General features: G+C 42.0%; 1 protein-coding gene across 24 annotated transcripts; it reads right to left on the reverse strand.

Moving 5' to 3' along the window:
* Positions 1–688: 688 nt before the first annotated feature.
* LOC120711684 (F-box protein SKIP19-like) lies at positions 689–8994 on the reverse strand. 24 transcript variants are annotated; one of them, XR_005690417.1, is made up of 13 exons: positions 8758–8994; positions 8292–8621; positions 8101–8218; positions 6580–7425; positions 6433–6463; positions 6303–6342; positions 6153–6192; positions 5917–6033; positions 5406–5475; positions 4882–5023; positions 3487–3890; positions 1653–2162; positions 689–1357 (listed from the first exon to the last, which is right to left on the reverse strand). XR_005690417.1 is itself a non-coding variant. In XM_039997294.1 (9 exons), exons 6-9 carry the CDS (start codon positions 5457–5459, stop codon positions 2048–2050), a joined length of 681 nt encoding a protein of 226 aa, XP_039853228.1. In that variant the 5' UTR covers positions 5460–5475; positions 5917–6033; positions 6580–7425; positions 8101–8218; positions 8292–8621; positions 8758–8994; the 3' UTR covers positions 1372–2047. The 24 variants fall into 24 exon arrangements, 5 of the variants coding, with proteins under 5 accessions (XP_039853228.1, XP_039853227.1, XP_039853226.1 ...); XR_005690418.1 differs by having other exon boundaries at positions 6141–6192; XR_005690411.1 differs by having other exon boundaries at positions 5917–6192.
* Between the last annotated feature and the right edge of the window lie 2998 nt (positions 8995–11992).

The raw sequence follows: 11992 nt of genomic DNA on the forward strand, positions 1-11992 counted from the left end.
AAGGGAAAGAAAAAGAAAAAGATAGGAAAAATAAGTAGGAAAAAAGAAGAAAAAAGAAAATACAAGGAAGATTAATTTGGACATTATACTATCTCAATTCAATAGGTGAAGCTGTTTTGTCAAACGTTTTTCAAAATGGCTCCAACTCCACCAGAGGAGCCAAAGCCGGAGCTATTTTTAGAGGAGCCAGAGCCCTGCTAAACAAGCCCTATAAATTTCTTTTGGGAGCCGGAACTGTTTTTTTTCTTCTCTGCCAGCTCCGTCTACTCGCACGGCAAAATAGCTCCCGCTCTCCTGCATGCAGCGCACAAGCACTTCTTGCCGATGCGTTTGGTGCGGCTCCTTAGCTCCAGCGTAGGAGCTACCGACGGAGCTGGTGCGGAAGCCGCATTAAATAGCTCCCTATAAATAGCCAATGTGGCACACATATTATCGGTGTTTAGCCGTCAAGCTCTCCTAGGGATACCCCGAGTAGATTGATTGTAGGCAGAAATTTGTCGAGATCAGAATGCGATGGTGCAAGGAACACAAAGATTTAGATAGATTCGGGCCCGCTGAGCGTAATACCCTACGTCATGTATGGTGGTTTGTATTGACTTAGGTGATTGTCGATGTTTTGGAGGGGTCCTTACCTGCCCTTTATAGTTTGGGGTGGGGGGACAAAGTTACATAGAAAGTCCTAATCGAGTACTATTAAATCCTACTCCAACGTGATCGAGTAGTTTTCTTGTACATCAACTAGTCCTACTACTGTACGAGTAGTTACAAGAGAGGTAAGGAACGTCCATGCGCTATCCCTTATTCTAAAATATTCTACGCCTATGAGCAGTCCCGTTGCCTCGGGTCCGACAAATATTTTTCACTATATACAAAAAGTAGGATTCACTTAAAAAAACAAAATGTGGCACATTTCAAAATAATTGACACATTGTCCGCTCCCGTGCACGTATACAAGGGCTACATCTGCGATCTGCCGCATGAGTAGCTTGAAATTCAGCACGAGGAGCGAGGTGCTCAGCTACTGTTTCTCCAACTTAGCCTAGAAGATGCAGACAATCTATATCTTGTTCTTTACGTTCATGATTTTTGGATGGAGCTTCTAAAGTCCCGGATTGTCAGGTAGGAGAAATATGAACCAAAGAACAGAATGGTGACAATCACTCAGCTTTGCACTGCAATTGCAGCATATTGCGTATTTGCGTGGTTTCTCTGACCTCGGCCTGACGTGTTCTTGCAAGGCTCCGAAGAGAACAGACTGCGGGAGACTCTCAATGCAGGAAGAGCTTCTCTGAACTTTGCACTAGGCTCTCCTCTCTTTGTCATGTACTACAAGTTGTAGAAGCATTTTCATTAAAACCTGGCAAGAAGTCGTTTGCAAGCGATCAATATGCTCATCAGATCCATTTCAAAAGAGCATACATGCGAATACATAGTCAGGAAAAGGGTCAGTTGGATCCATGCCACTACAATTTCACGAAGTTGGATTTCATGTTGAAATCCATGCCATTGAGTGGCATGATTTTCAACGTGGAACCCAATTTCACGGATACAATTAACACTTAATCATAAAACTCGACTAGGTAGGATTCAGATTGATAAGCACCACCATGACAAATAAAAACTAAATTCATCACTGCCAGGGTTATCCTGACCTGATGATGCAGCTCGCGGGCTCACAGCCCAGTACAGATTGTAACCATCAGATAATTAAGAGGCCATTAGGGAAGATGTCACCATAGCTGTGATCGACGCACATCTTGATGCCAGCACACTTGGCCCGCATTCCGCCATCCATGACAACGTTGAAGCAACAAAGTAGGTCAAGGGACTCCAGGTGAGGGCAGTTGTCAAGGATGCCAGCCATTGCCTTGTTCAGTTCACCACAAGAAATCTTGAGGGAGCGCAGCCCGTGCATTGTTACGATACCATAGGCTTCGTCATGGCCGAACTTGCCGTATGTTGTGAAATCTTTGTCAGCTACGAATTGCTTTAGGTTTCGGCATGCTTTGCCAACAGCCTCATAGGTTGCACGGCCACCTATACTTTTTCAGGTAGAAAGGTTGAGCTCCTCAAGCAGAGGGAACTTGCTGATTGCCTCAACAAATCCTTCATTGCGGATATGGAAGCATGATATTAGGCGAAGAACCTTGAGAGATGGTGCCCTGTAACATATCACTTATATATCAATTAAGGTTCAAAATTATAGATGAAAGCAAGGTGCAGTAGTTTAAATATATTCAAATTGCAAGAATCTCTTCTGTATGAAGGAACAATCTAGGATATAAAATTCATTTGCATTTCTAATTAGGAACATCAGGAGATCTAAACATTTCCAGTACCCACCACCACCCATATTGGCAGAAGCATTTTCCCCCGTGCAATGGACTACTAGCAACTAAGCTTACTCTACACCGACTAACCCAAGGAAGCATTTGATCCAATAAAAGCAGCAAAAAAACATATCCCTATTAGATGACATGATACAGATTCCACTGTTTGAAATAACTATCGAATTCAATTGTATTTTTCTGGTTAGGAAGACCCATGAAACCAGACGAATGGTAAAGTGAAATGACCTTACGTTGCCTGTGGTGTTAATTAATACCTTCAGAGAGTTATATGCTGGGTGTTACTCACAAATCACAAATCATGATAAATCGGATAAAGAGTGAAAAAATCACCCACTTATGTAAAGCTTAGCTTGCAACCTTTATGTTTTGGAACGACAGTGTTCTATAATTTGAAACAAAGGGAGTGTCAAATTTTCTCTTTAAATGCATTTCAACTAGTGGAAACCATTATTTACGATGATTGCACTCTTTGCAATGGGCAAAAATCTTGAAACATGAACCTAGAGGCCATTGACGAAGATAGAACACCTAACACGGCACCATGGACAGCATAGTACTTCTAAACAAGCAGCAAATCTCCTGCTCTGGCTGTAATCACGGCGTTGGTAACACAAAAGTAGTCAGATTTCCTACATTCAGTAACTCTTTGCAACGTGATCCAAAACCAGGCTAAGTCTCATTAGAACTTCACTGAAATGTGAAGAAAATCTTTATTTTCCCTCCACAAATGACCACATTTGTACGAAAGGTGGAATTGAACACAACAAATTACCAAACTCAGCTATTCCTGAAGATTCTAGTGTTTCAGACTTTCAGTATGTGTAGGGTTTAGATCTCAATAAATAATGATGCGAGTCATTGAGTGCAGGAAACGAGTAATGACTAGGGTTTAGATCTCAATAAATAAATGATGCGCTCTTATTCTTTTTATTTCCTCACGAGTTTCCATTGCCAAAAAACTCCACGTTTTCAAAATGGTACAAGTGTTGCCATGCTTAGGGTTTAGATTTTTTTTTATTCTGTACAAATAAAGATTGCAGAGAAATGCTAACTGAAACAAGCAAAAATTACAGCATTTTTTTTTTTGCTAGCAAGACAATTCTGTTGAGGAATAGAAAATACTACAGCTTATTACCTGCCCCCAATGTACTTGAGCAGGTCATCATCGACAAACTCCTCCCCTACGAACACCTCCAGCTGGCCGGCGGAGCGGTCCACGGCCTTCCTCGCCATGGCACGCAGGGCACCCGCATCGCCGGATCTACACTTGTCCTTGACGACATTGTGGCTGCTCGCCATGTCGAGGTGCTTCCACGGGGAAGAAAGCCCCTCGGCCGCGTGGAGCCACGAGCGGCACACGAGTCCGGCGCCCATCAGGATCTCGACGGGGCCGAGCCTGGCGAAGACCGACGCGATGGCGTCGAGGGGCAGCTCCGCCCAGTCCCTGGCCGTGGCCGGCACCGCTTGCGCAGGCTCGGCGTCTCCCCCGGCCTCCATTGTCCTTGGCAAACACCTGAGTAGAAGGGGAGAGGAAAGGAGCTGTGCTAGATCAGTGTTGGAGTAATGGGCTTGGCCCATTACTTCTAAAGCATTAAAAGAATTTAAAGCCCACTATTAATGCTAGGGAATCAATGTTTAATTTCATATCGGGAATTGAGGAGGATCTCAACCGACTTAAAAGGTGGACTTCGTGTACACCACTTGTGAAGCCGGTAAGAGGAGGACGGTGAACCACACGCGCGCGCACGCTCGCTCGCCTCGCCGGGCCGTGGCCGAGACGCGGCGCGGCCGGACGTGACGTGACGGTGCGGTGCGACGTGATGTGCTGAGATGAGAAGGATGTTTTGCAGTAAAGAGTATTAAAACAGAGGGTTAATGTCGTCACTAATGACCGGACATTGATGGCTCTTTACGACGTCCAGGTTCGTTGAACCTGAGGCACATTAACTGCCGCTAATCAAAGCCATTCATGACGTACAGGTTCGTTGAACCTGAGGCATATCGTGCCTATATAAACCAGCACCCTCTCCTCTCATCCTCACTCATCTCAAGCACTCATCCAGGTACTCCTCTTCAGGAGACCTCTCTCTTCTCCCTCAGCTGCTTTCTGCCTTCCCCACCGCTAGCACTGCGCGCACAGGTCTTCTCCCTCAGCTGCTTTCTGCCTTCCCCACCGCTAGCACTGCGCGCACAGGTCTAGCGAGAGCAGGGCCTCCGGAACCTCTGCTCGCTGAAGGTCCTGCACGGGACGCGGGCAATTAGGTTTTTGGATTGTTAGATATCTAGGCAATTTTTGGTATATTTTAATTCCAAATATTAATATCAATTTCATGATATAGTGAGAATAACATGAACACATGCACATATCTTGTACACACATTATCACTCATCTATATCATGAAATTGATATTAATATTTGGAATTAAAATATACCAAAAATTGCCTAGATATCTAACAATCAGATCCAGTGGTTACTGTAGAGCACAGCGCGTGCGAGAGGTTTATGTCGCAGAAGCACTCTGATCCTCACCTTCGTCGCCACCGGCCGTCGAGGAGAAGACGAGCTCTCGGATCTCTGCTCGGCGAATGAATCCGTCCCACTAGAATTTAAGGAGGCGCACCAAACCTTGGGTCTCATCTGGAACCTTAGGCTAAGTTGGCCCGTGCTAACGCTGCGGGTAAAAAAAAAATAAACATATTTAAGTGCAGCATCACATATTTAAGATGCAGTAAGAATCGAAAACAACCAAAGTTAGCTAAAGCAGCGGATAGATCAGTACAGAATAGTCTGCAAATATACAGATATAGAGTTCTGGAAGCTTAACGGGTAAAATTTAGCAGTCAATTATATGCCACAGCAGCTAAACAATTCTCTAAACTTTCTTATTGTATTTCTTTTGATACACTTATAGATCAGTACCGAAGGATAAGAAGCAAATTCTAAACTTTTTTAATTTCATAGTCATTTTTGTGTAGCACATGCATGTGCAAATAGATTACTGGCTTTAGAATGAATTGTGAAGATGCTTGATATGGGTGTTGCACAGAACTGACCTCTTTCTGACAGAAGCTTATCAATTTGAACAAGTGTTTCAGGGACAAGACCATGGAGAAGTGAGATGTCCTGCATATTTGAGAAAAGATAGTACTGTTGGTATTGCGAAGTGGGAATCCCTGTAACTAAATTAGGCTTAAATATAAACTAAATCTGATTATATAGTGTTGCCCTTTTGGCACATGAATGCAGCTTAGACAGGACAGGTTATGCAAGTATGCCGCCACCATATTGCGCATGACTGAGACATGAACTCAAGGAGATAAAATACAGAGTATGGCACAAGTGACGAAGGAACAAATTTATATTCAATCATTCAGCAAGATAGACAATAACTCAAATAAATACTGCATACTGATGGGAAAAGGTACAAACATCATGATAGAAGAGACAGGTGAATCAAGTGTTATTTATGTGAGTTTCCAGATTATTTTCAACTCAACCTATAAACTTGAATTAAGCATTATTGCACTGCAAACCAAAGACCTTTGAAGTGGAAAATGTTGTTACCATGTCCGAAAATTGCATCGAAAGCAGATGGAAGACCAATACTAAATGGGAGGGCTGTCACTGTTTGCAAAATGGAATCTATCAGTCATGTTCAGCTGTTGCAAGCAAACTCATGTCCTACAAAAGAGCATTGGAGTTACATGAGCATCAATGATTAGGACATGTCTGAGTTATTAAATCATATCATAGACATATATTTAAATAGGTGGCATCAAGAAAAAAACATCTGATCCAACCCCATTGTCCATTGAAATCCTGGATACTTTTTCTGGCCTTCTGCTCAAATGTGTGCAAAGAAAAGAACATGAGTCCTCCAAAATTAAAATGTAAAGCTTAAAAAACAATCAATCAGCAAAGATTATTCCAAATAAATGATGGATCCTCACTGAGATCTTCTCCCCCAATGGGCAGGAAATCCTCTTTCCTCTACGAATTGGAGCACAAACAAAGCAAGAGTGAGAACAGGATCAGACTGAGCATCACAGAAATCAGAGGAGAAGGAAGCGCTTTGCTCACCATCTGGGATGAGGACCTCTCAGATTCCAACCTAGTCAACAGTGATTCATTTTGATTCCAATAGAACTCCTTTTTGTCAAATATAAAACCCCACTAATGCAAGGAAATCATCTATAGATAAAACTTTGCATGATATCTACATGTTACCTGCAAATGTACATGCAATGCTTCAGTCTTCTGTGGATACTCTGGAAGCTTAGCTTCAGATACACTGAAAAGGAACAAACTTCATTAAAAACATGTACCTCTCTTCATGAAAAGATACACTGTTCAACACATTTTACACCAATGCTACCGGTAGTGGTGCATAACATGCAGTAAGTAAATTGCGAAGGTGGTGCATAACATGCTGTAAGTAAATCAACTAATAACCTTTGATGGGGAAATTGAAAGAAGCAAAACATCATTAGTTAATATGGTTCCCAAAAAAGAACCAAGAAAATTATGAAGCAAAACTCTATGACTTGTTCTTTGGGTATTCTAGGTTAGCGACAAACAATTCGAAACATGTGACCCCCAATTAGCTCGGCAAGTCCAAGCATTCCATCAGGTGACCCCACTCCTTCAGGACATAATGTTTCCAAACTAAACTAAAGTACACAAAATGTTCTTGAGGTACTAAATTATTCAAGGACATAATGTTTTTCCTTTCAAATCCAAAACATTGCCACTGTCTCAAAATCATCCATTTTTAGGCCACCCAAACAAACAAATCAGCTAACCAGTTTCAATATGTTTAGCTACAACATAATTTCTGATATATCCAAAACTTCGCTATTGACTCAAAATATATTGGTTCTCACACTGATCAAAACAAACAGTACCCATTATGAATAAAGGAACGAGATATTGCTGGTTACCAGAAAAGTAAGAACTGAGTGGAAAGAGAAATGGAATTGAAGAAAAATATTTGAAGCATAGAACACGGCTTATCCTGTCCCTGTGTTACACATGGAATGTAGCAAATACATCCAATGCATATACAATTTAAATCTGCACACAAAAGGTAAAGAAATTGTCAGGTAGGAAATACAATGAACCACATATAACGAAATAATGTTGCAGTGCACCTCACAATAGCTAACTGACCTACACCTCACAAAAACAAATTTGGGCTTCACTGCAACCCCTCAAATCTCCACCGCATTCTCTAGAATCCTAAATCAATCTACACCTCCTGCTTGCGAAATCCCATAAATCGCCAATCCCAACCTCTTGCTAACGAAATACACCCCACTCCCCCAATTTATCTCCTGCTCGCAAAAAAATCCCAACCTCTTGCTCATGAAATCCCTCTGTAATCCCCACTCGTTTTGACCTAAAACCGTCAAATATACCACCATGTGAAGCCATCTCCTGACCTAAAATCGTCAAATCTACCACCATGCGAAGCCATCTCTTGGGGGGGCTGGGGTAGGACTGCAGGAGGAGCAGTAGAAGGAAGCAAGATTCAATTGCAAGTGGAGGGGTACGGTAGTGCATCTGGTGGAGAGGGAGCAAGCCACGTGAGATTATTCTGGTGAGTGATGGCCATTCCTCTAGCAGCATGCCACACAAATTCCACCACAGCTACGCATCCCTGGAGACTGAGACGAAGAGACCAAGGGGAAACCCGAGTAACAGCCAAGGGGTGGTCGGTGACAAATTGGGGAGGAAGGAGCAGTCTACCTGTGGCTCACCGAAATGGTAGCGCCAGAGTAACGCTACAAAGGCGAATCCCTCGTTCTCATTGGTGTCCTTATCCTTGGTGAGCCTCACTTGTCATTCATTCGTTCATCACAAAGAGCTACGAGCATCAGATTCCAAGTCACGAGCTGAGAAGCAATGCAGAAATACCAGGCGAGAAAGAATCCACGGACCTCATAGATTTCACCCAATGGGTCACGCAGCTCGCGGAGGGTCTCCTCGGTGATGTCCCTGGGCAGGCCGTCAATGGAGACCTCGGATCCGTGCGGCGGCGACGCGAGTAGATCCTCCCACTTCCTCTTCTCCTCCTCGTCCTTGGGCCAGTCCCCATTGGCCCCCTTGTCCACCTCGTCTCCATCGCTGCCTCCCACGGCCGGGTCGGCCGCCATCCCGTCGTCGTCCTGGCCGCGGCGGCAGTACCCATCGTCGTCGTCCCCCTCCAGGTCCACCTGCTCCTCCAGCTCCTCGGACTGTTGCCGATCTGGCATCCTGAAACCACAACCCTAGGGGGCGCAGAGCATCAGAAAATCACCCGCAAAACCCAGAACAAAAAAAAAGATGAGATAACTCGCATCAAAACAACACGAATCGGCGAGGCGGGTTACGGATCTACCGGCGGGGATCGAAAATCGTGGTTACCTTTGAAGTCAACCGCCGCGGCCGGCCGATGCCCAGAGGCGGCGCATCCCGCCGCGGCCTCGCGTCCGCATCCTCGAGACTGCCGTCGCAAGTGCCGCGTCCCCGCTCTGCCGCCGTCGCTCCTCGGGCTGCCTAACTGGGCGGCGCTAGTCGAGGATGGGCGACGCGGCTTCGGACCTTTCTTTCTTCCTCTTTTGTTTAGCCGCCCGTGGGATTCGAACCCTGGCGCAGTGTGGGGAGGCAGTGCGAGCCTGGGGGGGGGGGGATACGCGTTGAAGCCTGGAAGATCCATAGAAGATGGGCCGTTGGATGGTGTCCGAAGCCTCTCAGGAAGCGCCGGTAGCCGTTGATTTCAATGTAGTTGGCTTTGTTAGGTACGTTTGGCTGGGTACACAATGGCCGGTTGTCTCAGCGGGGGCATTTTTGTGTGTGGACCGAGCAAAAATATGATCGGTGAATTAGTAGGTCGATTCTTTTGATTGAAAATTATTAACTGTACCAAATGAGTTTTATGGTGATTAAACTTTCCTCACATCCTATAAAACTACCCCCGGGTGCAGGTGCCGTCGCGCGCCCGACTGCCCCCGGGTGCGCCGCCCACTACTACAAAAACAATTTGTAGGAACGCCTCCACTTTTTTTTAGAAATGGACCAAAATTTCACTCATTCCTACAAATAGTGCTCGGTTATTGTAGCAACTGACCTGCCTCTAAAAATGACATTTGTAGGAGCGGGTCACCCCCTCTCTCTCACCCCTAAAAATAGTACGCACCTTAAAATCTTTTCTTACTTATATGCACTTCAAATTTGCTATAGACTTACTTTTACCCTCTTATTAGCTTTTGTGGATTTACATTGACAATTGTCTTGCAAAAAAGTTGTTTTTTCTCAAATTACAAAATAAGGTATCATTGTGAAGTAACTTGAAAAGTAAATTACTAAATACACCAATATATTTTTTCCATGTAACAGACATTATATAGGTTATAATGTAGGAGTTCCATGAATTTTTGAACAGATTCGGTATTTTCTATGATTTAAATGAATTTCTACGTGCTTATCGAAAATAATCCCAAGTTGAACCATGTGTACCTCCAATACGACTCAAAAAATTGCAAACAATATATATTTACGCTCAGATGTTCCATTCTATCTCATGCCTCTAAGATAAATGAAAAAATCACTATTATTATAGGGGAAATTAAAAATTCTATATCCAAATGATCATATATTAATTAAAGTAATATCTTAATTTGGTCAGAAAATTCTAAAATTTGATGTGGCAACATATTTTTGGTTCATAAGTTTGTCATAAAAAACTTAAATGATTTTAATGAAGTGAGATCATACATTGTTTAGAAATGGATACATCTCTCACCTTGTTTCTCATAACACAAGTCAAACTGTAAATTTGAATACCTCATAACGTTTTCGTACTCGTATGCACCCTAAATATGGCGAGGGATGAATGTAGATATGTAGCAATACTAAAAAATAATCACACATTGGACATGACGTGAATTATATTCAAAGATTTGTAATGAATTGGAAATTGAATTTGAACTTTATGCATTTAAGCATTGAATCAAAAGTGCTTTGGCAAAACTTGCATGTTCTTAAACGGAAAAAAACATATAAAAAATACTTTTAAGTTGTACAACAGAAAGCTAAATTGTAGAGACCTATTCTATAAAATTTCATCAAGAGAAGGCACCATACTAAATTATTAAAGATTCAGCTCAAGATTGAAAGCTTTACTTAAAAGAGGTAACAAAATTACCAAACTCGTGCTCAAATCTTTACAAAGTTCTTTCCATCAGTTGGGGGAGTTATCTTGAATTATTGGAAATTTGTGAATCATAGGAACATGGTCTAACAAATCACCTAGTGATTCAAAATTATGGAATTTTTCAGCTCACACAGAGCATATTTAAGGATTTAGATATTTTTATGGAAACTCAACATTGTAAAGAGTGCAGTAAAATTTGATTCACTACTTTTGAAGTTACACAAAAATTCAGACAAAATAGATAATTTTCAGCCTTTTGATAATTAAAAAAATGGACAAAACTGTTTTCTGCACTACATGGGCCAAATTTGGCCCACACATGCGCAGAAACAGGCAGCAGGGGCCACTCGCACGGCCCACCAATGCCCAGGTGGCCTTCTTTTTTTCAGAAATTTTCGGATTTCAGAGAGAAGCCGAACTTCAAAATTGTGAAACCAATAGCAAACTATATCTAAAAATCACAAAATTTTCTTGTAACATAAAACAAAGAGTGGAGAACCCGTATTGAATGAAATTTTAGTTTTAAGATTATAAAACTCCCATAATTGAATTATGAAAAGGGGCACTTTTCAAATAATTTGAACTTTTAGGGCAATCAAACTTCCTTAAAAATTACCAAAAACTCACATTGTGATCCTCATTACATTCTATACATCGTGGTATTTTTTTGGTACATTTGTGTTGAAAATATTTGAATTTAAAATTTAAGGTTCCAATTTTGTTACAAATTTAATTATTTTCACCTATATTTGAAAGTATTTCACCAAACTTCATATGGGCCTATGATGATAGGTGGCTCCATGATAATATAACTTATTTTTATTTATCACCATTGTAGTTTGAGCACGGTATCAAATCTATGACGATTTCTATTTTCATTCTATAACGTTTTTAGATGTTCATCACATAAACCAGGCCCAAATTAGAGCCCGTATGGGCTATATGCAAATCTGTGATGAAAATTTATAAATTGTCATGAATCTTGTCTGGTTGTCACGATTTTCATCAATATCACCGAAAAATCGTCATCGATTAAAGGATTTCTTGTAGTGTTTATGTTGTGGAAATGTACATATTTATAGAAACCATTGATCAAAGTTAGAAAAAGTTTGACTTAAGACAAAAATAGAGTGATATTATATTCTTTTTAAAGAGAAGGCAATACAACATATGCACGGTGCTTTACATTGCCGTAATGGAGGCCTTGGTATCCCATCGACATTAAATAAGGCAATAGCTTACAGTATTAGGATAATTCATTAAGAGGAACTCCAACATCCTCTGTATCTTTGGTGGATAGCTAAAAATAGACAAATTTCGTAGAAACTAGGATTTAGCAGCCTTTCTATCTTGCTCAGCTTGGTATCCCACTTGGCATCCCGCATCGCCGCTCGCAATCTAAACCGAGCGGGCAGACTCGCCTTCTCACTCGTCACGTGCCTCTCC

This window comes from Panicum virgatum, chromosome 6K (genome assembly GCF_016808335.1).
Source record: "Panicum virgatum strain AP13 chromosome 6K, P.virgatum_v5, whole genome shotgun sequence".
In the NCBI taxonomy this organism is placed as follows: Eukaryota; Viridiplantae; Streptophyta; class Magnoliopsida; order Poales; family Poaceae; genus Panicum; species Panicum virgatum.